The 25,077-nt window shown below is 44.0% G+C and overlaps 1 protein-coding gene across 1 annotated transcript in view; it reads right to left on the bottom strand.

Annotated features, from left to right (window-relative positions):
• The window catches only part of C8A (complement C8 alpha chain), a 68,470-nt gene that overhangs the window by 10,252 nt on the left and 33,141 nt on the right, over window positions 1-25,077 (bottom strand). The window contains 2 exon segments of the mRNA XM_030326581.1: window positions 21,293-21,533; window positions 23,419-23,619. Of these exon segments, the coding sequence (XP_030182441.1) occupies window positions 21,293-21,533; window positions 23,419-23,619 (442 nt within the window).

Below are 25,077 nucleotides of genomic sequence, written 5' to 3'. Positions count from 1 at the left end.
GATGCTTAAAGACTGTGAATACGTAACAACCAGCTCACAGCAGGAAAAGCTAGCTTTGGTTTTGGAGCCTCAGAGAGCTAAGGTGAAATCCCAATCCTCTAACCCAATCTCAGTGTTCCCTTGTGTGTGGTTCAAACCCAGATAATTCTGGTAATGAGAAGGAATATGTATTGCACATACTAGCTGCTCAAAAGTGCTAGTTCCCTTTCCTTTGCACATTTTCCACTGAGCCTCCTCAAGGCAGGGATTCTGTCTCATCCATCTCCATAAATGCCTGTGCCTCACACAGTACCTGGCCCGTGATCGGCACCATTTTCGTGCTGCCATTTTAAACTCGTTGCTCCTTCCTCTCTCTTTCACCATCTTTCCAAAGTCTACTCAAGCTCCAGTTCAAATGTCATGTACTCCATGAAGCATATTTGGATCAGAATACTTCCCTCCTTCTTCAGAACTACCAGTGTGTGTGTTTGGGCAGGAATGATCATATTTGCACAATTCTTTTTGCCCAGGTCTTCCTCCTACCCTGGAGAGGCCAGACTGCCTTTAGAAGATGGATAGATCTCCACGGGAAGTCGGGCCTGCCTTCTGACCCCACGAGAACTGTGAGTCCCACATTAGCTGTCTCCATATTTGTTTACATCTGAGGACCCACGGAGGAATCTGAGTCTTCTAGATGAGGCATATAATTCTCAAAGCACGAAGGTCATTTTGTCCCAAGCCCTCGATCTGTAAATGAATAGAGCTGAGTTTCCAATCCTTGGTCGGGCTGGCAAGGTAAGGCTAGAAAGGTCAACTAGAGCAAGATACCGGCCCTCGCTACAGAGTCCAGCTTTATCTGTGGCTAGAGGTCAAGGATTTGTGCCTTATTCACCACTCTCTTGTCGGCATAGTGGCACAGTGTCTGTTGTGGACGAGGCGCTCAGTAACTACTTTCAGAATAAGTAGTTGATAGGTGAAAAAGGTGAGTAAATAAATAAATATATGCCATGAGTCCTTTGGTATGGGCTTCTGACGGAAAGAATCTCAAAAGTCAGGAATCCTGAATTTATTTTTTTTTTCAACGTTTATTTATTTTTGGGACAGAGAGAGAGAGAGAGCATGAACGGGGGAGGGGCAGAGAGAGAGGGAGACACAGAATCGGAAACAGGCTCCAGGCTCTGAGCCGTCAGCCCAGAGCCGGACGCGGGGCTCGAACTCACGGACCGCGAGATCGTGACCTGGCTGAAGTCGGACGCTTAACCGACTGCGCCACCCAGGCGCCCCAGGAATCCTGAATTTAAATCTCAGTCACTTAGATGAGTGGATAAGGAAATTATGGCGTATGTATAAATATGCGTGTATGACTATTACATACATCTGATTATCATATGTGATATATATGATATTCAGCCCTAAAAAAAAAAAAAGAGATCTCGTCATTTGCAACAACATGGATGAGGCTGGAGAACATTATGGTACATGAAGTAGGCCACGCACAAAAGGAGAAAAACTGCATGATGTCGCTTATATGTGGACCCTAAAACAACCAAATAAATATATACAGAAGCAGAGGTAGAAAGGTAGTTGCTGGAGGTGCAGAGGTGGGGTTGGGGGTGGGGGGGGGGGGGACGCTGGTCAAAGAGAACAAAGTTGCAGTCCTGTAGGATGAGTAAGTATAGAGATCTAATTGCAGCCTGATGACTATAGTTAATTATACATATGAAATACTGAAAAATTGGAAAGTGTGGATTTCAGGTGCTCTCATCCCATACACACAGGAAAAGGTAACTCTGTGAGGAGAAGATATGTTAATTAGCTTCAGTGTATGGGGCGCCTGGGTGGCTCAGTTAAGCGTCCGACTTCAGCTCAGGTCATGATCTCACACTCCGTGAGTTCGAGCCTCGCGTCAGGCTCTGTGCTGACAGCTCAGAGCCTGCAGCCTGCTTCAGATTCTGTATGTGTCTCTCTCTCTGCCCCTCCCCTGCTCATGCTCTGTGTCTCTCTGTCTCAAAAATAAATAAAAACATCAGTTTCACTGTAGTAATAATTTCACTCCATATATCAAATCGTCATGTTGTATGCCTTAAATACGTACATTTTTTTTTTTAAGTAAAATGAAACCAATCCCAGTCATAGGCACCCTGTGTGCATTGAGAAAAGGCTGGTGATGGCACTGGGCCTCACTTTCCCGTTTGCAGAGAAAGCGGCTGGATTTGCCCATCTCCGGGCCCACCTGAGCCGCAGCCCCCTGCCTGTGGGCACGTGTTTCTGAATCACGGCTGAGCTCCTGGTGCCTGGGAGGCTGGACACTGTGAGCACCAGCACGCAGCACCAAGCACAGGGCTTCCTCGGCCACTTCTATTCAAGCACTTTTAATTGTTGATGCATTACTAATTGAGGAAGATTTAGCATATTTAATTGTTTTGATTAAAAAATGCTTCCCCAGTGAGCAACAAAAGCGGGGGAAAGGAATTCACAGGCAGAAGCCAGAGTGATTACAAGTGGGGGATGGTGGAGGGCCGTGGGCTTACAGTGCCAGGGCAGGCTGATGGGGCGGAGTGGGGGAGGCCGGAGGCTGTCTGCAGGGCCCTTCTGCTCATGCACGGTCTGCCACAGCCTGCCATGCGCAACAGGGGAAAGAGAAATCCAGTTCGATTTAAGCGGCACCGCCTCACTGCAAAGATTTGCCTTCCGGGGACACCGATGTAGGGTACCAGCCAGCAAGGGAAGGTCTGTGACTTAAGGATCATACGACGTGAGAGCTGAAAGCATCCTTGGACACCTAGCCACATTCTCTGTTCTGGTTGAGACGCCCTTGGTTCATACAGGTTAATTATCTTGCCTGAGGTCATACAGCTAAGAAATGGTGGAGCTGAGGGGCGCCTGGGTGGCTCAGTCGGTTGAGCGTCCGACTTCGGCTCAGGTCGTGATCTCGAGGTCGGTGAGTTCGAGCCCCGCGTCGGGCGGGCTCTGTGCTGACAGCTCAGAGCCTGGAGCCTGTTTCGGATTCTGTGTCTCCCTATCTCTCTTTGACCCTCCCCCGTTCATGCTCTGTCTCTCTCTGTCTCAAAAATAAATAAACATTAAAAAAAAAGAAATGGTGGAGCTGAGATTCAAACTCAAGTCTGGCTCGCTTAGAAGCCGGTGGTATTTTCACTAATTCCAATTATCACATCAGACTAAAGAATTCTGCTGTTAGAGAGAAAAATTTAGTAAACACCAACTGCGTACCATCCCCGGCACATCGTGTGTTGGGCAGTGTAGGCACTGTGAGCTAAAGTAATAGGAGTATGATACAAATCTGAATAAGTAAGCCTTTGTCCTTGAGAAGCTAGCAGGTTTGGGACAATATACCAAACAAAAGCGAAGGTGTCTCCTGAGAGTTGCGTGTTCCAGAACACGAGGGCTGGGAATGGAGTGCCTCATCGGCAACTGTAGGAGCTGCTCAATCAGAGCTATCTACAGAACACCCATGGGAAACCACGCCCAGTAAGCTGGGAGGTGGGGGGCAGAGGAGGTCAAATGCAGGGCCAAAATCCAGGACTTGAAACCACTCGAAAGCCATATTGGGAACTGAGACACAGGGCCAGAGGTGTCTTGCTTCCGTCAAGCAAAGAACAGAGGAGGGAGAGGGGAGAAAGAGCAGAAAAAGGCCTGGAATCGTGCGGCACTTGCCCAGATGGGTGTGGGCACGGGTGGCCTGACGACGCAGCTGGCTCTTGAACAACATGGGGCTTGGGGGTGCTGACCCCTCACACAGTTGAAAAGCCAAGGGTAACTTTGACTCCCCCAAAACTTAACTACTGATAGCTTACTGTGGACGGGAGGCCTTAGCGTTAACATAAATAGCCAATAAACACATATTTTGTGTGTTGTCCATATTATAGAGTACATTCTTACAATAAAGTAAGCTAGAAAAAAGAAACTGTCGTGAAGAAAATCATAAGGAAGAGAAAATACATTTACAGTCCTGGACTCTATTTACTGAAAAAAAATCCACCTAGAAGTGGACCCACACAGTTCAAATCCATGTTGTTCAATGGCCAACAGTATTTATGGAACCAAACAATGATGTGCCATGGCTTCACCCCATCCCATCAGGCTGGACTCCCTAGATACCCACTTTGGACCGTACTGGCATTTGTTACGGTTTTTGAACTTCAGGGACCCCTGGAGTTGATGTTTCCCAAACTGGACTACATAGTGACATGGTTTGGAGTGCTTATTTAAAATACAGATTCCTGGGGCGCCTGGGTGGCTCAGTCGGTTGAGTGTCCGACTTCAGCTCAGGTCACGGTCTCGCAGTCTGTGAGTTCGAGCCCCGCGTTGGGTTCTGGGCTGATGGCTCAGAGCCTGGAGCCTGCTTCCGATTCTGTGTCTCCCTCTCTCTCTGCCCCTCCCCTGTTCATGCTCTGTCTCTCTCTGTCTCAAAAATAAATAAACGTTAAAAAAAATTTTTTTAAATAAATAAATAAAAAATAAAATACAGATTCCTGCGTCCCACCTGTATCAATTCTAATTCTGTATTTCTGAGTAATTAGCATTCTGTCTTTGAAAAAATAACCCAGATGATTCCTATTCAGTGCATCTGGGAACACGGTTTTACAGAGAACTCTGGTGGCCTGTCACAGAGCGCTGGCCTGTGCCCTGTCTCAGTCAATGCCTTTGTCAATGCCGTGGATGTGGACTTGGCAGCCAGGCTCATCATATGTACCCAGAAGAAGTAACTATGAAAAGCCAAGGATCATTCAGATAAAGAATTAGGATTCAAAAAGCCCTCGGAAGGTTTGGAAGGATAGATGGACCAAGCGTAGTGAAATGAGACTCAGTTGAGAAAGCTGGGGAGAAAATACCATGCACGAGCACAACAGGGAATGGGAACAGCTTAGGAAAGCAGAAAAAGGCTGTAGAGTTTTGGATAACTTCCAGCTCAGGAGGACGATGAAGCCAGGTGAAATGCCAGGTGAAAATTATAATCAATTAGGTAAAGGAGGGGAGCATCTCTCTCTGTGCAGCTTAGAGAAACCCAGAACCTGGCACAAAAGTCTGGGGTCCACATTTTAAAGGAAATAAGAAAATATGACATTCACTGAAGATAATTCAGCCTTAAAAAAAAAAAAAAAGGAAATCCTGCCATATGCAAGAACATGGGTTAACCTTGAGGACATTATGCTAAATTAAATAATCACAGAAGGACCGATATGCATGATTCCACTTATATGAGGCATATAAGATAGTCAAACTGATAGAACCAGAGTGTCGAATTGTGGTTGGCAGGAGTTGGGAGGGGGAAATGAGGCATTTCTTTTTCTTTTTTTTATGTTTATTTATTTTTAAGAGACAGAGAGTGAGTGGGGGGAGGCAGAGAGAGAGAGAGGGAGACACAGAATCTGAAGCAGGCTCCAGGCTCTGAGCTGTCAGCACAGAGCCCGCCGCGGAGCCCGCTGCGGGGCTTGAACTCTCGAGATCATGACCTGAGCTGAAGTCGGATGCTTAACCGACTGAGCCACCCAGGCACCCCAAGGCATTTCTAATTAATGGACATAATGTCTCAGTTATGTAAATTCTAGAGATAGAATTGTCTCTATAGTTAAGAAGACTGTATTGTCCACTTGAAATTGTGTTACTTTGTTAAAAGAGTAGATCTCATGCTAAGTGTTCCTACCATAATAAAACGAAAAAGGAGGAAAAATGAAATAGGGAACATCCTTTGGGAATGTTTGAGGGGATTGGGGATGTTTACCTGAACAAGAGAGGAAAGGTCTAAGATAAGTAGAACAAGATTCAGCTCACTGGAGGGTTATCTTGAGGAAGAGGAAGTAAGCTTATTTGTGTGGCTGGAACGAGGGCCAAAAGAACAGAAGTTACAGGAGGACAGGTTTAAGCTCAGCGTCAGGTAAATCATCATCACAGATCAAGGAGATAGGAGTTGTTTCTTAAGGCAGTGAGCACCCCATACCAAGAAGGTACCAAGCACAGGCTGACTATTTGTCTGTAAGGAGCACTGTGGAAGGGCTTGAAGAGTTGACCGGTGGTCTTTTAAGGTCTCTTCCAAAGCCATGATTCTGAAACTTTAGGAACATACCAGAACACCTAGGGAACATCCGAAACAAGTTTGGTAAGTACTTAATGACTCCTTGCTGTGTGCCAGGCATCTGGAAATAAGGAGGACTCAAGAGTGTCTACTCTCAGTGAGCTCACAGGCAAGGGTGAAGAAATGGAAGGAAACAGTTATTGCCCTGTGGGATGAGGGCCGCAGAAGAAGGCAACAGAGTCAGGACTAAGTCTTGCTTGGAGGTCAGAGGAAGGATATCGGAGGCCAGTCCGAAAAGATGAGTAGGGATTAGCCAAAGTGGGGACGCGTTGAGAGTAGAGGGAGACCGTGTGCAGACCTTGCATCCCCAGTAGCAAGATTCCGCTCAGAAAAGCCACCCTGACCTAAAGTCCAGAGTAGAAAAGAGAGAGAGGTAAGGTCAGTGTAGGAAGTACTGGGAGCCCCTGGGTTGCTTCCCGCTCTGATCTGGCCTCAAGAAGAGCTGTTGTGGTGACCTCCTGCAGGCCAGGAGCCCAGGGGACATGTCCCTGGCCGCCACGTCTAGTGCGTCTTCCCAGCCTGGTCTTGACTGTGGCCCAGGCGTGGGAGCTGCTCTCACACCTCCACGGAGAGGCTGTAGCACTGTGGCTCAAAGGCAGGACCAGGCAGCTTGACTTCTGAGGTGGCAGAACACAGCAAGTCTGTCACTCTTCAGATGGAAACCATCAGGTGGAAAACAGCAGGTGTAAGACATTATTTATCCCTTTGCAACAAACAAATGCCATTCAGGTTGCGGTCGTCTGTCTGCTGTGTTGCTTTGCTACATCGGTTATCCCCAAAGACAGCCTCGGAAGGAAAGGGGAGCCTCATAGGGTCCAGTTCATGTGATAATATTGGAAGAGATGATTGTTTAGCTGGGAAGGATAGGCTAACTTACCTGCCCCCTCTGTGCTGTTTATCCACTGAAACTCAAGCTTCTCCCAACCACCTAAGAATAATAGTGTAAGTCCCTCTGTGCCTTTCACATGCTGTTCCCTCTCCCACTCGACTCTAGAAAGCCTTCCTTCTCTCCCAGGGATCCAAATCTGTGTCTCCACTGTCTCCTTGTGTGTCCCTCACGCCAGCCCAGTTTTTCCCTCCAGCATAGTATTTAGCGAATCCTAGCAATTGTCAGTTTCTTGGTCTGTTCTTCCAATTATACCGCAAACTTGTAAAATTGTCTTCTGGGTTTTACAGGTCTTGGCACAGACCCTGGCATGTGACAAGCCCCCAGGATTGCTCAGGGATGGGCTGATTCCAGCCAATCTAGACAATACCTCTAAAACGTTTCGGTAGTCACAGATCTTCCTTTTGGTTGATGATACACACGACATCTTTGTAACATCTCACACCTGATTAAGAGATGATATTTTATAAAGCACTTTCACTCTGTGTTATCCCATTGGAGGCTCACAACAGTCTTAGGGAGCTGGGAGCATTTATCCATTTTGCAGGCTCGCTGGTTGGAAAAAGCAGTAATTGTGGTGAAGAATGTGAACTCTGTTCAGATATGTTACTTGAACCTCTTTGGGCTTTATTCTCCCCGTTTGTAAAAACGGGGGTGATAGTTTCCGCACATGAGTCCCTAAAAACAGTGTCTGACACAATTAAGTGTTCAACAGATCTTAGCTACTATCATTAGGTTACTTGCCCCAAATTCCAAAATAAACAGGCCCAGGAATCAGGGTGTGATGTAACGTGTGTTACCTCCAAATGCGGTTGCATTTGGATGTTTCCTTTCATCACATTAGTGTTAACTGTGCAGAGAAATGTTCCTCATGTGGTGTGAGTAGCAGTGGCCTTACCGAGCCCTTCATTCCCTGAACACCTCATTCTACAAAGCGGCAATCTGTGCTCCCCATGGGTGTTGTGGGACTACAACCTCAGGTCTCTCTCCTGACTGGTAACAGCTATCTTCAGGGACTCTGGCCCTTCTAGATCATTTTGGCCATACACAAGAGGCAGTATGGCGGAGGGGGCTGAGGTGGCCATGACGAGAGTGAGTATAGCAGAGATGTTCCGTCTCTCTGGAATGGAGACCACCTGAGCTAAAATTCACCTCTGCACACCAACTATCTGAGCAAATTGTCGAACCTCTGTGTGCCATGGTTTCCCATCTGGAAGGTGGGGGCTTTTGTAGAGTCTGCCTCATAGGGTTGTTTGTGATGGTTAAGTGAGCAAAGCTGCACCAAGTACAATTCTTGGGATTGTGCCTGGCTCAGAACCAGCCATCATGGTCAAGTGTTCCTGTGATTAGTATTGCAACAAATGCTACAGCATACCCAGACTGGGCTCGTGGTCCCTGATGCTAAGCTTGGAAAATCAGAGAATGATGGAGGCCGAGGCGTTTGTCAAGACAAATTTTCTTAATCAAGCTTTCTGCAGTATAAACTGTTCTGAATGAGTGAAGACCGAGAGAACGCCCACATTTGCTAAGTACCTGTTATGTGCTAGGTAAAGCTTTCCCATGTGTTATCTTATTTCATAACCACACATCTCTCCACGACAGGTACAATTATTCCCATTTTTTTTTAACGTTTTATTTATTTTTGAGACAGAGAGAGACAGAGCCTGAACGGGGGAGGGGCAGAGAGAGAGGGAGACACAGAATCGGAAACAGGCTCCAGGCTCTGAGCCATCAGCCCAGAGCCCGACACGGGGCTTGAACTCATGAACCACAAGATCGTGACCTGAGCTGAAGTCGGAATTATTCCCATTTTTAAGATAAGTAAACAGAGGCTTAGATAGTTTAAGTCACTTGCCCAAAATTCTACAGTAAGTAAATAGTAGAACTGGGGTTGAACCAAAGTCTATGTCCAAAGCCCATGTCCTCCATGCCACATTATGTCACCTATGGGAGGAGAGAGAGCTAAGGGTGGCACTGGGGAGTAATTTTGACATCATCACACCTTTTTCCCCTTTAAAGCTGGGGCTCTTTCAAAGATAGAGCTAGAAATTCAAAATCAGGACAAGATCAGGAGAATGGTGCTGAGGGTCTCTTAGGTCCATGTGTATGCAAATGACTTGGGGGGATGGGGACAAAGCCAAGACACCAGGAGTCTGTCAGTCAATCAATACCATCCATCACTGTGCAGTCTGGTTGTCATGGTAACTGGGGATAAAGCCTGGAGCCTGTTAGAATCTCGTGCCTGTCTGTTCAGGGTGACTGGTTGGTTAGCAGGCACAGCAAAAGACCCTCTGGACCAGCCCAGACTATTTAGCCATAAAATATAAGACACTTCACCATCAGATTCCTGCCCACCTCACCCTCTGCACTGTCCAGTCCAGCCCAGACTCTTTAGGAATCTACCCCAACGCTCCAGAGTAAAGGAAAGCTCCAGAGGAGGCCCAGCATATATGGGCTTGGATTCTGAACCTCTCCTGTTGGAAAGACACTGAGCCTCTACTGTGCACCAGCTTCAGCCTATGGACAAGACTCCGGGAACGCATCACTAACAAGATGCATAATGGAAACAGGCAGCTGCAATGGTGTGATGTAACTAGTAAATCCTAGGTGCACTGGGGTTCAGCATCTAACAAGACGCCCAACCCAGGGGCGCCTGGGTGGCTCAGTCGGTTAAGTGGCCGACTTTGGCTCAGGTCATGATCTCGCGGTCCGTGAGTTCGAGCCCCGCGTTGGGCTCTGTGCTGACAGCTCAGAGCCTGGAGCCTGTTTCAGATTCTGTGTCTCCCTCTCTCTCTGACCCTCCCCCGTTCATGCTCTGTCTCTCTCTCTGTCTCAAAAATAAATAAACGTTAAAAAAAAAATAAAAAATAAAAAAAAGAAGAAGAAGATGCCCAACCCAAAACTGTGGAGACAGAAAGACTGCCTGCCTGGAAGGGTCCTATCTAAGCAGAGACCAAGAATGGATAAGCAAGAGCCAGGCAAAGAAGAAAGGGTATGGGGAGGGGAGCAGAAATCCAGGTAGAGGAAACAGCACGTTACTTCTTGTAAAGCCCCAAGGAGAAAGGGGGTATGGTTAAGTCGAGAGACCAGCAAATAGTACGGCACAGCCCAGTGGTAATGGGCTGAGCAGGGCCACACAGCATGCTCCCTTGAAGGCCAGCCATCTTATCCAGTGGCAGGAACCCTCCCATTCTCAATGGTCACCTTTGCATGGCTCCAGCAGCTTGCCATTCTGCTACTTGTCATCCTCTCTGTGGCTCCCTGGAGGCCAATACTGACTCCATTTCCAGGTTAGCGTTGTTATCACTCTTCCTGCCATAGCTCAGCCACAGGATTGCTCTCATTAATGCACTGGCCTCAGGGGCCAGCCCTCCACATCAGAGTCTGGCCTTTGGGTGAACCTAGACACTCATCTCCTACCACTCACCCTCACCCGTTTGCTGCTTCAGCCACTGTCATAAGAGGCCCTCCACCCAGAAAGCCCTAGCTCCCTTCTCCATCAGGCAAGCTCCTATGCCTGATTTTTAGAAGTTCAGAGTCTAGAAAAGGGGAGGGTCAGAAAGGGTGGCTGCTCCCTCCTTTGCGCTCCTACTATATTTATTTCTATTTGAGCATTTTCACGTTGTACTATTCTCAGCCCCCAACTGACTGCACGTTTTTCCAGGGCATGGATTTGTGTGTTTCATCTCTGTGTCCCTGGAAATCATGGGTTCTCAGTGAGTATTGACTGGATGAGTGGTTGGAAGGATGAAAGGATGGATGGGTGGATGGATGAATGGATGCAGATTAGATTATGAGAAGTGTTTTCCTCAGAGATTAAGTGTTTCCTGCCTCCTACTTTGGGTAACAAGGAAAAATGTTGTTTTCTACTCAGTACCTTCCTAAAGGGAATTATAAGCAACCAACGGCAATAATATATAAATGTGATGGAAAGTATGAGAATTTGAGGGACTTAAATTACACATTCATCCCACCCCAATTACTCTCCATGCACAGTTTAATCATCTGGGCTGCCTCTGTCTCATTCTTGTAAAGGAATAAAAAATGCACAGCCCAGGGGCCCTCATTCCTCTATTCTGCTGCCTCTGACAGACATTACTAATTGATCACAGCACTGTCGGGCTGAGCCCCTGTCTCGTGTCATAATCTGGGTAGCATTTGCTATAGAAACCACTTGCCATCACTGGCTTAGACACTTTTTCTGACCTTCAAGCTTCTGAGGTTCACCTCTTTGAGTGCCATGGGTGCCAGCTCATCATGCTGGCTCCTGGCTCTGTGACTGCACCTAAGTTTCAGAACAGACACCACAAGCTGGGCAATTTGACCATTAACAATTCTCCCAATTACAGTGCCCAATCAGTGGGTTGAACTGATCCCAGACTTCATTTAGAAAAGAATATTGAGTATAATTCTCGCTTAGTTATTTTTGAAACCTGACTTAGCCACCTTCAAAGCTATCACCAGCGGTTTAATTTTTTTTTTAAGATCATAAGTTCTAAAAAATAAAAATAAATAAAAGATAAGTGAAATAAAATAGCCAGATGTGGGGTGCCTGGGTGGCTCAGTCGGTTAAGCGTCAGACTCTTGATTTTGGCTCTGGTCACGATCTCTTGGTTTGTGCGTCCGAGCGCTGCATTGGGCTCTGTGCTGACAGTGTGGAGCCTGCTTGGAATTCTCTCTTTCCCTCTTTGTCCCTCTCCCACTCTCTCTAGTGCTCTCTCAAAATAAATAAATAAACTTAAAATATATATATATCCAGATATACCCCAAGAAGCACTGAGCTGGGAGTTAGAAATCCTTGTGTCAAACCTCACCCTGCTTCTAGCCAATGCCTTCACCTTGACACACCATTTACCTGTCAGTGCCTGGTTTTCCTTGTTTGTAAACCGGGACAGCCATAGATGGTTCACGGCAGCGCTGAGAGGCCTGAGTACCGTGATACGCACGTAAGCACTCAGCAAGCTGCCTGCCACAGAGCTCAGGTAGAACGCAGTGAACACTCCATCTTTCATTTCCATTTGGATAAACAGTTTCATTAGATGAGACTTTCCAGGCCAGTCTTGGCAGTTATCAATTACATTTCTCTCTAGCTTTCTACCTTGTCTGCCCTGCTGTGATGGTTAATTTTATGTGGCGATTTGACTGGGCCATAGTCGTGTCCAGATAGTTGATCAAACACTGTTCTCGGTGTTTCTGTGAAGGTATTTCTGGACGAGCTCAACATTTAAACCAGTAGACTTCAGTAAAGTCTATTGTTCTCCCTAATGCGGGTAGGTCTCATCCAATCAGTAGACATCCCAAATAGAACAAATAGGCTGACCTTCTTCTGAGTAAGAAAGGATTCTTGCTGTCTGGCTGCCTCCAAGCTGGGACTTGAGCTTTTTTCCTATCTTTGACTCATACTGAACTATCAGCTCTTGCTGGGTCTCAAGCCTGCCGACCTTTGGACTGGAACTAAACCATCGGCTCTCCTGGGGCTCCAGCTTGCCAACTGCAGATCTCGGGACTCGCCAGACTCCATAATTGTGTGAGCCAATTCCTTATAATAAATCTCTATATCCTATTGGTTCTCTGAAACCAGTTAGTTAGAATACCAACTAATATACCTCCTTATGGCAAATATTTTCCTTATGGCAGCTGATGATTTTTCCTTTATTTAAAGTGATGAAATACATATCTATATTCAGTGGAACACACTAGATGGTATTTTTAATACTTTTTTACTACCCCCCCAAGCTAAGCAATAAACTTTACTCCATGATGCAGCCCACACACATCCAGATAAAATCAGTTTCCATACTTCATCATACTCTGTTTGATGCACTCTGGTATTTTCCATCTTGTTTTATTCTATTTCATTTTGTTAAATGCTGGTCATGACCCACTAACTTTCTTTACAATCTACTAATGGGCCATGCCCTGTAGTTTGGAAAATCCTAAGAAACACATCTCTAAGACATTGTAGCACGTGGGGCAAGATCACGTGTTCTTGAGTTTGACCCCTGGCTCCACCAGTTAATAGCAGCGTGATCTTGAGTAAGTTATTTAACATCACTGAGCTTCAGTTCTTAATTTGTAAATTGGGGAGTATAGTGTCTTCTTCCCAGGTCTTTTTTTTTTAAATTTTTAATGTTTATTTTTGAGAGAGAGAGAGAGACAGAGCACAAGTGGGAAGATGTAGAGAGAGAGAGAGAGAGAGCGACACATGATCTGAAGCAGGTTCCAGGAGCTGTCAGCACAGAGCCTGACTCAGGGCTCTAACCCACGAACCGTGAGTTATGACCTGAGCCGAAGTCAGACTCTTAACCGACTGGGCCGCCCAAGTGCCCCTCTTCACAGGTCTTCTGGGGGATTAAAGGAGATAGTATATTTAAAATGTTTAACCCAGTATCTGCCACATAGTAAATGCTCAGTAATGTTGGCTTGTCTTGCCATCTCTGCTAGACTACGCCTGCATATATAATATCAGAACGAATGACGGAATGTGGGGAAATGTTGGGGGGATAAATACTTGGACAATACACAAACTCCGCAACAGAAGATATTGATTCAGTACTAATGGAATCGTGTTGAGCAATTTACTTAGGCTCTTTGGACCTTAGTTTTCTCTATATAAAATTGGGGATATACTAATACAACTCCTCATAAGGTATTACAAAGATTATCTGGAATATTAGAGGTGAATGCATTGTACAGAGCAATATTAGGAGTTACTATAGGCAAATATATTTTATTAAAACCAAGTATTTCCGTTATCTTTAAGTACAGTGAATTTTAAAAATTAATTCATTTTAGGTGGTAACAGACTTGGTTTTCCACATAGTAAATCATTCCTGACTATTACCAGATGATTATGGCAAAGAGAACCCCTGTTACTTTCCACTCCCCCTCAGTGAGAGGAACCACACTGTTACCTAGACGGTGCTGACCGTGTTTCTATTTGTTGAATGAAAAGCTGAAGGAATGAATGAGTAAAGGAAGGGAAGAAAGGGGAAGGAAGAGAATGTAAAACTATACTTGACATCAACTTCTCTGAGGTTTTAACTGTGTTCCTGTGGCTTTTTCTACCCTGTGTGTTAGGTGGTAGCCTAGCTGGTCCAAGGACCCTAGCTGGAAGGTGATGATCGATGACAGGCAGAACGTACCATGCTCTCGCTGGAAGGGTCTTTCCCAGGGTCACTTTTATCTGGCATCCATCAGGGGGAGGAATGATGGAACACAGGCACTGATTTGGGCAGAGTTGTTAACACTTTGAAAGATAGTGATGAGAATTCACAGTGACCTTGATAAATGGGAGAAGCAGTCCCTCCAAAACTGGATGAAGCTCCAGGGACAGAAATGAATGACCTTGATCAATAAAATGGCAGGTGGGGGAGAAGGCATGATTGCTGAGGCTCCAAGTCTACAGCAAAAACATTGGCCACTGCAGGCCGGGCACAATGGTAATGATTTCCTTTCCATGTGAACATTGTTTCAGAGCTGACCAATTGCAGAGCCCTGTGAAATAGGTTGTCTGGTTATCCTCACTTTACAGATGAGAGGGCAGTTAACATTATAGAGTTAATAACAGAAAAGCTAAGAATAAGACATGTGGTGATAATAACACAAGCATAGTGCAGCAACGGCAGGTAACATGTTTTAACTCTTAATACACGCCAGGTACTGGGCTACACGCTCACATAAATAGTTTCATTTCGTGTTCATAAGACTCCTATGAAGTATGGACTCTCGTTGTCTCATTTAGAAGAACAGAAAACTGAGGCATGAAGAGGATGACTAATTTGCCTGAAGGTCACTCGCTAATAAATGGTGGAGACGAGATTAGAATCCAGGCAATCTGATTCAGAACCTTTCTCAGGAAGTGATATTTGTTGGGTGCTAAATATTTTCTGTGGATATGTCCGCTTATTCCTTATAACCACTCTGTGTGATGAACGCCGTGAATACTTCCAGCTTCACCAGGTTAGGAAATTGAGACTTGAAAAGATTAAATAACCTGCCCGTTATCACACAGGTAGTAAGTGACACAATCCTTGTTTTCAACGGCTGTGCTACATTACTAATAGCTTGCATTCAAGGGGAAAAAATATCTAAACATTTACCACACAAGATGCGGGTGAATTATTCCCAAACAAAACTCGGTTATTGTTCCTACTTGGGTCTTGAGGAAGCTGAGCATTAGAGAAATTTAGTACCCTGATCAAGGCCCTGTAACTACTAGATGGTAGAACCAAGATGAGTACCTTTTGGGTCTGACTCCCAAGTTTGGATTCCTTTTTACCACATCACTAGCATATATCTTCATTCTATAGTCCTTGTTTCAATGATTTACAACCTACTGACCCCACCTAAAACTGTAATCCATAATAGTAACTGCTGTTTTGACAGTGTTTTACCTATCACAGCACTTTAAAAAAAATATCTTGGTTAATTCTTCTAACAGCCTTTGAAGTAGTTTATTATCCATATGTTAGGGATGGGAAAACTGAGACTCAGAGACATAAAGTGCTAGTTTTAGATGGAAGCATCTTCACGAAGAGCAAAGATATCTCAGAAAAAAAATATTTTTACCGCCCCCCCCCCCACTGCCTGCTGGTTTTTATGCGACCACACAGTGCTTCCTTCACAAGCGAAACATCAATAGCAATTATTTTCTGTAAGGTCTTCACAGACTTCTTTCAATAGGGCCAAAACCCATAGAATCATGAACCTTTGGGGTCTTCAGGACCATTTGTTTACTTTCTATTCCATGCATGGTTTCCATTCCAGCATCCCTGATAAAGGTATCCAGTCAGAGTTACTTGGATTCTTAGATTCTGATAGGAAACTCTATTTTATGTTGCATTGTAAGAGACAGAGGGCCCAGAAGCTGAAACAGATGTGTCAGGATTCGTCTACATTAGCCCAAAACCAGGCATCCGGAACAGGCCAGAACCATCTTTGTCCTAAGATATTTATGGAATATCCACTAGCCTCTGATACTTTTCTCATTTTACATGTCAGTGTGGCTGGAGGGAACCATCAGTGAGAACACGGCACAGCCTGGTGAGCAATAGTCATGGGAATGGACAGAAAAGCACAGATTGTAGGTACAGACTAATGAGATGTGTGGGGAGAGGGAGAATAAGTCAGAATTATTCCCAGGATGTGAGTCCTGACAAAGGCAGCTGGGATAAAAGGGGAAGAAGCCTGGACTGTAACTCAGAATGTATTGTCTATTTTTCACTTACTAGTGATAGGGCTTTTCAGCCTCCGTTCTTTCATCTGTAGAAGTAAGGAAACATTCCTCTTGCACAGATCTTTGGAAGATTAAGTAATAAGTTTCACAAATGGCCAACAGACATGTAAAGGTGCTCAGCATCGCTAATCATCAGGGAAATGCAAATCAAAACCACAGTGAGATACCACCTCACCCCTGTTGGGATGTCTATTATCAAAAAGATAATGTGATCACAAATGGTGGTGACGATATAGAATAAAGAGAACCCTGTGTGCTGTTGGCGGGAATGTAAACTCGTACAGCCACTCTGGAAGACAGAATGGAGGCTCCTCAAGACATTAAAAATAGCACTACCACATTATCCAGCAATCTGACTTCTGTGAATATATCCAAAGGAAATGAAATCACTCTCTTGAAAAGATATCTGTATTCCCATATTCATAGCAGCATTATTCACATTAGCCAGAGTATGGAAACAAAGTAAGTCAAAAAATGGACAGAATAAACAAAGTATGGTATAGATATACAATGGGATATTATTCACCTTTAAAAAGAAGCAGATTCTGTCATTTGTGACAAAATGGATGAACCTGGAAGGCATTATGATAAGTAAATCAAGCCAGACATAGACAAATACTGCATGGCAGAACCTCTTCCCCCATAAAAATCAACTTCATAGGAACCGAGAATAGAAAAATGGTTACCAGGGGCTGGGGGAGGAAGAAATAGGGAGACGTTGTTGAAATGGTACAAACTTTCACGTATACGATGAATAAGTTCTGATGACCTAATGTACAACATGGTGACTGTAGTTGATAACACTATATTACAATTGAAATTTGCGGAGAGAATAGAACTTAAATGTTCTCACAAAAAAAAAAGGTAAATATGCAAAGACAGTGGTGTAGGTTCCTCAAAAAAATAAATATAGAACAATTCCACAGCTGAGTATCTATACAAAAAAAAATGAAAATACTAATTCAAAAAGATATATGCACCCTTATGTTTATTGCAGCATTATTTACAATTGCCAACATTTGCTAATCTCTTGTCTTTTGCTAGTAGCCATTCTGACAGGCTTAGGTGATACATCATTTTGGTTTTGATTTGCATTTCACCAATAATTTGTGATGTTTACATCTTTCATGTGCTTATTGGTCATCCGTATGTCTTCTATGGAAAAATGTCTTCAGATTCTCTGCCCATTTTTTGACTGGATTGTTTATTTTCTTGTTCTTAAATTATATGAGCTCTTCATATACTTTGGGTATTAACCCCTTATCAAATGTATCATTTGCAAATATCTTCCCCATTCAGTAGGTTGCCTTTCATTTGGTTAATTGTTTCTTTCACTGAACAGAAAGTTTTTAGTTTGGTGTAGTCCAAATTGTTTATTTTCATTTCATTTCCCTTGCCTTTGGAGTTAAATCCAAAAAAATTGCCAAGACAAACTGCTTACTGCCTATGCTTTCCTCTAGGAGCCTAATGGTTTCAAGTCTTACTTTCAAGTCTTTAATCCATTTGAATAGATTTTTGTATATAGTATAAATAGTGACCCAGTTTCATTCTTTTGCATTTAATGGTCCAGTTTTCCCAACATCGTTTATTGAAGAGACTTTCCTTTACCCATTGGATATTCTTGCCTCCTTTGTCATATATCAATTGTCCATACATTTGTGGGTTTATTTCTGGGCTCTCTATTCTTTTCCATCAATTAGTGTACCTGTTTTTATGCCAATACCATACTATTTTGATTACAATAGCTTTGTAGTATAGTTTGAAACTAGGGAGTCTGATGCCTCCAGCCGTGTTCTTCTTTCTTAAAAATGTTTTGGACTATTCGAGACCTTTTGTGATTCTGCAAAATTTTTAGAATTATTTGTTCTAGTTCTCTGAAAAATGTCATTGGAATTTTGATAGAGATTGCATTGTATCTACAGATTGTTTCAGGTAGGATGGACATTTTAACAATATTCTTTCAATTCATGAGCACAAAATATCTTTCCATTTATTTGTATCTTCTTCAATTTCTTTCATCAGTGTTTTATAATTCAGAGACTTTTGTAAGGTCTGTACACTGAAAATTATAAGACATCCTTTTATTGTCAATGCATGGTTTCATGCTGTCTTTTAGGGAGAAGCATTTTATCTAAAGGACACGTTAGAAGAAAACAGCCTTGGGCATCCTCTGAGGTGAACCCAGAGAGGATCTGAGGCAAACCCAAGGACAAAAAATTCCTCCAGAGCAAACCAGCCAGTGCGTTCATTTAAATCATTCCATACCAAGGTCAGCTCTTTGAGGATATGAACATATACAACACGGGATGTTTCTTAGAAATAAGCACTTTGTAGAATATAAATATTATTAAAGTTATAGTGGATCAAAGATACATAGAAAAAGACAGTAACAAAGAGGAAAGAGAGAGAAAGAAAGGCATCCAAAGAGAAAGGGAGAGAGGAGACGATGACAAAGAAGAAACTAGACAAACATCAAACGTGGAGAGAAGGGTGTGCATGATTCTATTTGTCAAAGGGAAAGAAGGTAGATATTTTGTTCTTTGTAGGTTAATATGTAAATGGAATTCTGATTTATTAGCGGTCTCCAGCAGATGAGGTGATGATTAGCAACATTTCCATATTTATAGAAAAGCAACACTAACTTTCCGGATTTATAGAAAATCAGCTCTTCACAAATAGCAAATTGTGCTATTATCGACATATGGTTTTCTATAAACAGAGCTGAGGTAATTATCCCTGGGACAATTTGTTGGTGGGCTCCTTTTGAATATTAACCACATTGGAAGCCCATTTCTGCCTCACAGATTTTAAAGAGGAGGGGCCATGAGACACCCCAGACAATTAATTAGTAATCCAACACCAAAGACAGAGCCCAAATGAAGGCTTTACCCAGGACCACATGGTGGAAAGACCATAGGTCCAGGGCTCTGACGCCAGCTTCCTGTAGCCCTAGGCAAAGTAATTAACCTCCTGAGGAGCCTCAGCAGTTCTGGGCTAAAACTGGGATGATACCAACCTCCAAATTGGCAAGAAAATTAAATGATGTTGTACACAACAGGACCCCGAACCCAGTAGGTTGTCAACAAATATTAACTATGTTCCTATCCTTACATTATTGAATGATCTAAAAATACCTGCTTGAATAAGCTTTTCAAACTCCTTTTTGTATTGACCTATCTTAAACTATTTGTTTTGTATCATGACTCCATATGTGTATGCATATCTTTGTTTAACTGAAAAAAAATTTATCGAAGCAATAACCTATTTTCACTACCTATAATCCTCTATGATATTTTCTATTCTCTCCTTTGTTGTTGTTGTTCAAATGTTGTTTGTGATCCATACTATGGGGTTGCAACTTGTAGTTTATGAAGTCCTCTGCTGCAAGAGGGTAGGGACCATATTTAGATTTATTTACTCACCATTGTACCCCTAGCATAAACACACAAAATACTCAATAGATATTTGAAATTATAGAAGAATGGATACATGGATAAATGGATGAATTAATGAATGGCCCTCACCAGGAATCTAAATTAATGCCCTCTTTAAAACTCTGTCTCGTTTTACACTCTCACTACATACTGAGCGTTGTTTTGAGTGCCAAAGAGATAACATGTCAGACATGATACCTGCTTTCAAAGATCATGCTATCTAGGAGGAAAATATTTGCATTTGGAAAATTATATTTTGAAGACTAAATAAGTGTGGAATTTATATGAATGTGCTGAAGAGATGGCCAGCCTGGGCTGGCGCAGTCAGGAAACGTCTTAAAACTGGGTGAATTTGAACTTAGTTTGGAATATGGATAGATCTCTCAACCCTCTACTCGCTCACTCATTGAGTAGGTTGGTGGTTCTCAAACTGCAGTGATCATCAGAATCACCTGGAGGGCTTGTCAAACTACAGACTTCTGGTTCCTTTACCAGTTTCTGATTTGGTAGGTTTGGCATGGAAGCCTGAGAAGTTATAATTCTAACAGGTTTCCAGGTGATGCTGATGATACCAGTTGGAATCCACACGTGGAGAACCCACTGTTCTAGCAGCTTTTGGAGTGAGACCATGAAGGTTGTTGACCCCATGCTAGGGAGTTTAGCTATTCAGGATTTTAGGCAAAGAAGGTATATCAGTGTTTCTGTAAAGTAGAGGGATTATTCTGGTAGCAATTGTTGAGCATGGATTGGAGGGGTGAGCCTTCCCCTAGAGACCCTTTAGGAGCCAATGCAATGATAAGTGCAAGATGGAAACCCAGCCCACCACTGTAGCAGTGCAGATGGAGGAGAGTGGCAGGATGAGGGCTGGTCAGGAGTCAGAACTGAAAGTTCTTTGAGATCTCCAGGGGTAAAGGAGGAGGAAGAATCTGGGATGACTCCAGGTTTCTAGCATCACTGACTGATTATACGGCAGTTCCATTAACCAAGAATCTATATTTGTAATAAGTTTTAACATTTTAAATAACAAAATCCCAGGGGCACCTGGGTGGCTCGGTCGGTTGAGCGTCTGACTTCGGCTCAGGTCATGATGTCACGGTTGACGAGTTTGAGCCCCGTGTTGGGCTCTGTGCTGATGGCTCGGAGCCTGGAGACTGCCTCAGATTCTGTGTCTCCCTCTCTCTCTGCCCCTCCCCCCGCTCATGCTCTGTCCCTGTCTCAAAAATAAACAAACATTTAAAAAATTTAAGTAACAAAATCCCAAGTATTATTTATTATCAAAGAGTAACTGGAATGTAATAGAAAACACATAGTTTTGGGGAGCCAGACAAGTCCGAGTTCAAATCCTGTTTGTGATGCTTCTCAGCAAGTGATTTCACCCTTCTGGACCTCAGTTCCCCGTAAATAATAATACTCTCAAATGGGTTGGTGACTACAATGCACTTCACCTTATTCTGCCCCCAGTCCATTGTCACCTCCACACGTCTCCCTGCTCTAATTACAGCCCTGCATGATGCAGCCTCCTCCCTGAGTATTAGGTATGTTACCTTATGGTTGTCACAAACAAGATCGTACATGGCTCATAGTCAGTGCTCAGAAAAACGCAAAGACCATCCTCGTGTGTGCATTGACCACTGTGCGCATAAAGCTTCTGTTCTACTTACCAAGCGATTCCATTTTTTCTTTGTCAAGCACCAGGATGTATTCATAAACGCCACCCATTGATCCAGACGTTATGTAATGAGTGCCATAGTCGTTGATGAACTTGGAATACATGCCGTAATTGTACTGCTCCGGAAGCTCCATTAATGACTGCAGCATGCTTTCATCCAGCACAATATTGTCCCTTCTCATCTTAAAATGAGCAGTCTGCACCTTTGTGGAAATTCTCATGAAGTTATATTTCTGCCAACAATCACCGCCGTCGAGTAAGAGAGAAGAAAGAGAATACACATTTTACCATATGACATAACGCGAAACATCAGCATTTAGTAGCTGTGGGAGATACGTGTATTTATAAACGTGAGCATCAATACCCACAATGGAGTGTTATTCTATTTTACAGGCATATATAAAACACCCGTGTGTGCCTGACCGCCTCTCTCATGCCTGCATCTCTGTTCCCACTGACCCTGTTCAGGTCCTATTTGCCTCAACTCTCAACTGGGTTGGTTACTGCAATGTGCTTCCTAGTACTGGTGACTGTGTTCTGCCCCCATTCCATTGTCACCTCGCCCATCTCCCTGCCCCAATTATAGCACTGCATGATGTAAGCCTCTTACACAAGTATTAGGTATCCATTAAAAATTATGTTTGGGGGGGTGCACTTGGGTGGCTCAGTCGGTTGAGCGTACTTCGGCTCAGGTCATGATCTCACTGTCTGTGAGTTCAAGCCCCGCGTTGGGCTCTGTGCTGACAGCTCAGAGCCTAGATCCTGCTTCAGATTCTGTGTCTCCCTCTCCCTCTGCTCCTGCCCCACTCACTCTCTGTTTCTCTCTCTCTCTCCCCAAAATTAATAAACATTAAAAAAATTTTTTAATGTTTTTTAATTGTGCTTGGGAGTAGTTTTGATGACATGAAATTCTAAGATGAGTTATTTATGTAACTTATTGAACACATATCTGTAAGAGTCTGTAGTCACTGGCATTATGCTTGGAGCAGAGGACACAATCTTGGATGAGACCAGCCCCTGCCATCATGAAGCTTACATTCTAGCGGTAATCTTGTACTGTTAAGTAATGAGGTAAGGCAGGCTCCTGAGATAACAGGGGTCATACTGGATTGGTTTAAGAGGGAGAGGATCATGTGTGGGCATTACTTCACTTGCTCTGAAGCAATAGTGAAATTTTGAAAAGGCCACCTGCTTTGAGAAAAGTCCACATGACCATGTGATCGCCAGATCTCAGAGCAACACTTTCCCTTCAGAGCAATAGCTGACTTAAGGCAACGCTCTGGAATGTACCTTGTATTTGTTGAAGAATTTTTATAACTGTATTTTCATCATCCAGAATAATTTTTTGAGCCCCAACTAAATCGCCAGTTCTGGTATCAGGGTTATTGAGGCTTTCTGGTAAACTTTTAACCAACTCAAATACTTGGCCAGAGAGGAGTTCTCTGGCCCCTGATGGTTTCTCCTCCTTAGACCCTACTTTTTCCCTTCCCACCCTGTGCCAGCTGAAGTTCTGGCAATCCCAAATTTGTGGGAGGCAATCTGCCGTCTGCAGACCTTTGCACAATGCTGTTTCCCAGGCCCGGAGCACCCTTTGTTCACTTCCATCTCCCTTCGTCGGGACAACCTGTTCTAGTCTTTAGAGCCCGTTTAGGTAGATGTCCCTTGCTCCAGGAAGCATTGCCTGGCCGCTCAAGTTCAAAGGAAGCTAGCGGTGAATGTTTGATGGATAAATGAATGCTTGCGTGTGCCAGTCCTCTGATCTATTCAGAAAAGCAAGGCTGGCTTTCAAATTCTTCCCAAGCTAGTTTAGAGGGCCTGGCTGTTTCTCTTGAAGGCATTCCTATTCTAAGTATTCCCATTTACTCCAGGTAACCATGAAAAAGAATGGGGTGAAGCGAGAAGAGTTCGAGTCTTATCATTCAATTTTATTCCCTTTGTGGTGATCTGCGTGCAAAAGTGTAATAAGAAAAACAAACATGATTACCACTGATCAGACATTTCCAATTACACAAGCAAATGAAGATTCAATTACTACTGTACTTTTTTAATGCAATTAAGGTAATACATGTTCAGTGTAGATTATGGAATACTGTTGGCACAGGCATTATGCTTTAATACCTTGTTATTATACTTGTTTAACTTATTCACGAACGAAGAGTCTCGTGACCCGGATAAACCCACATCCACTGTTGTTTCAGGGCTGCCCGCGGGGCCCACACCACCCACTCCTGCCGACACAGACCTGTCATTCTTTACTTTAGAAAGAAGTTCATTTGCATCATTGTATAACTCTGAGGAGAGTCTAGTATCTGCCAGGGCCTGAAAAGAAACAAACAGATGTTAGCTTCGTGCGCCAGAGTTGTATCTCGATCTGTACTTAATATTGAAGTCTTTGCTCCGTGAAATATTTCAAGTTGCAGAATTTTGTTAAGTTTGTTTATTTTGAGAGATGGAGCGTGCGGGCACGCGCAAGAGTGGGGGGAGGGGCAGAGAGAGAGGAAGAGAGAGAATCCCAAGCAGGCCCACACTGTCAGTGCAGAGAGGATGTGGGGGCTTTAACCCATGAACCATGAGACAATGACCTGAGCCAAATCAAAAGTCGGGCACTTAACTGACTGGCCACCCGGTGCCCCTGCAGATTATTATCATTATTTTAAAAGGCTACTCCAGGCATTAGATTGATCCTCCGCTCACTAAAATTCGGAAAACATAGCAGTTAGTTTAGTTATTATTTAGTGGTTGTGCTAAATATTTCTTTAAGGGGCACCTGCATGGCACATTTGGTTAAGCGTCTAACTCTTGATGTCTACTTCGGTCATGATCTCCTGGTTTGTGAGTTCAAACCCCGCCTGGGGCTCTGCACTGTCAGATTCTCTCTCCTTCTCTCTCTGCCCCTGCCCACCACCCACCCCTCAAAATAATAAATAAATAAAAATAAAATATTTATTTAAGTATGCCACCACACTCATGATTCTCATAACATGCTGTATCGTTCTGAGTGTGGATTTTTTTTTTTCCACCTGACTTTTCCTCCCTGTAGAAGAGGCTGCCTTTTCCCTACAACAGGGACACACCAAAAAGCCGCATCTGGGCCTGGATCTGGGAGGAAAGGGGCAAGGGGGGCCCAGCCGGTGGTAGGAGTTCTAGGCAGAGGTTTGCGTCCACAAATGTCAGGTTACTTCACTTCAGGCACACAGCACAGTGGCGTTTCTCTGGCAACTGGACCAGAGTCATGACTCGCGCCTTGCCTGAGCCGAGAAAGCAAGGGTTAAGAGCACGTGGGTGTTCACTCCTCAGTCACAGGAGCACGTATGTGTCGCGATGGAGTCGCTGTAGTTTGGGTCCTGCGTGTCTGTGACAGACGACTTAGGGTGGACGGGTGGCATGGGGCATTATTTTCGAAAGCCCAGAGATTTCAGAATCCTTGGTTGCCACAGCATAGCCTAGTCTGTCTGGCCGGACACATAAGCCCCACACCATCCTCGAGGTTAGGAAAATGGCATTGTCTGTGTCTTCCGGCTCGGCTTCCCATTGGCCTGGTGGCATTGGTGAAAGTAGGGGGAGCGGACGCCATAAGCCTGGCCTCATCCTGCCATCAATACTTTTCTCTTGAGGAAGTTGGGGGAGGAGGATGTGACCAATAATGGGTCAGAATCCCTGGATCCTACATCCCTCTGTAAAGACAGAATGCATAGGACTATATAGATAGAATGTGTGTGATCTGTCTTGCCTTCTAAATGACATAATAGCCGGGCTTAGTTCAGATAGATCTGGGTT

Source organism: Lynx canadensis, chromosome C1 (genome assembly GCF_007474595.2).
Source record: "Lynx canadensis isolate LIC74 chromosome C1, mLynCan4.pri.v2, whole genome shotgun sequence".
Lineage (NCBI taxonomy): Eukaryota > Metazoa > Chordata > Mammalia > Carnivora > Felidae > Lynx > Lynx canadensis.
This window is presented reverse-complemented; position numbering and strand designations above follow the sequence as displayed.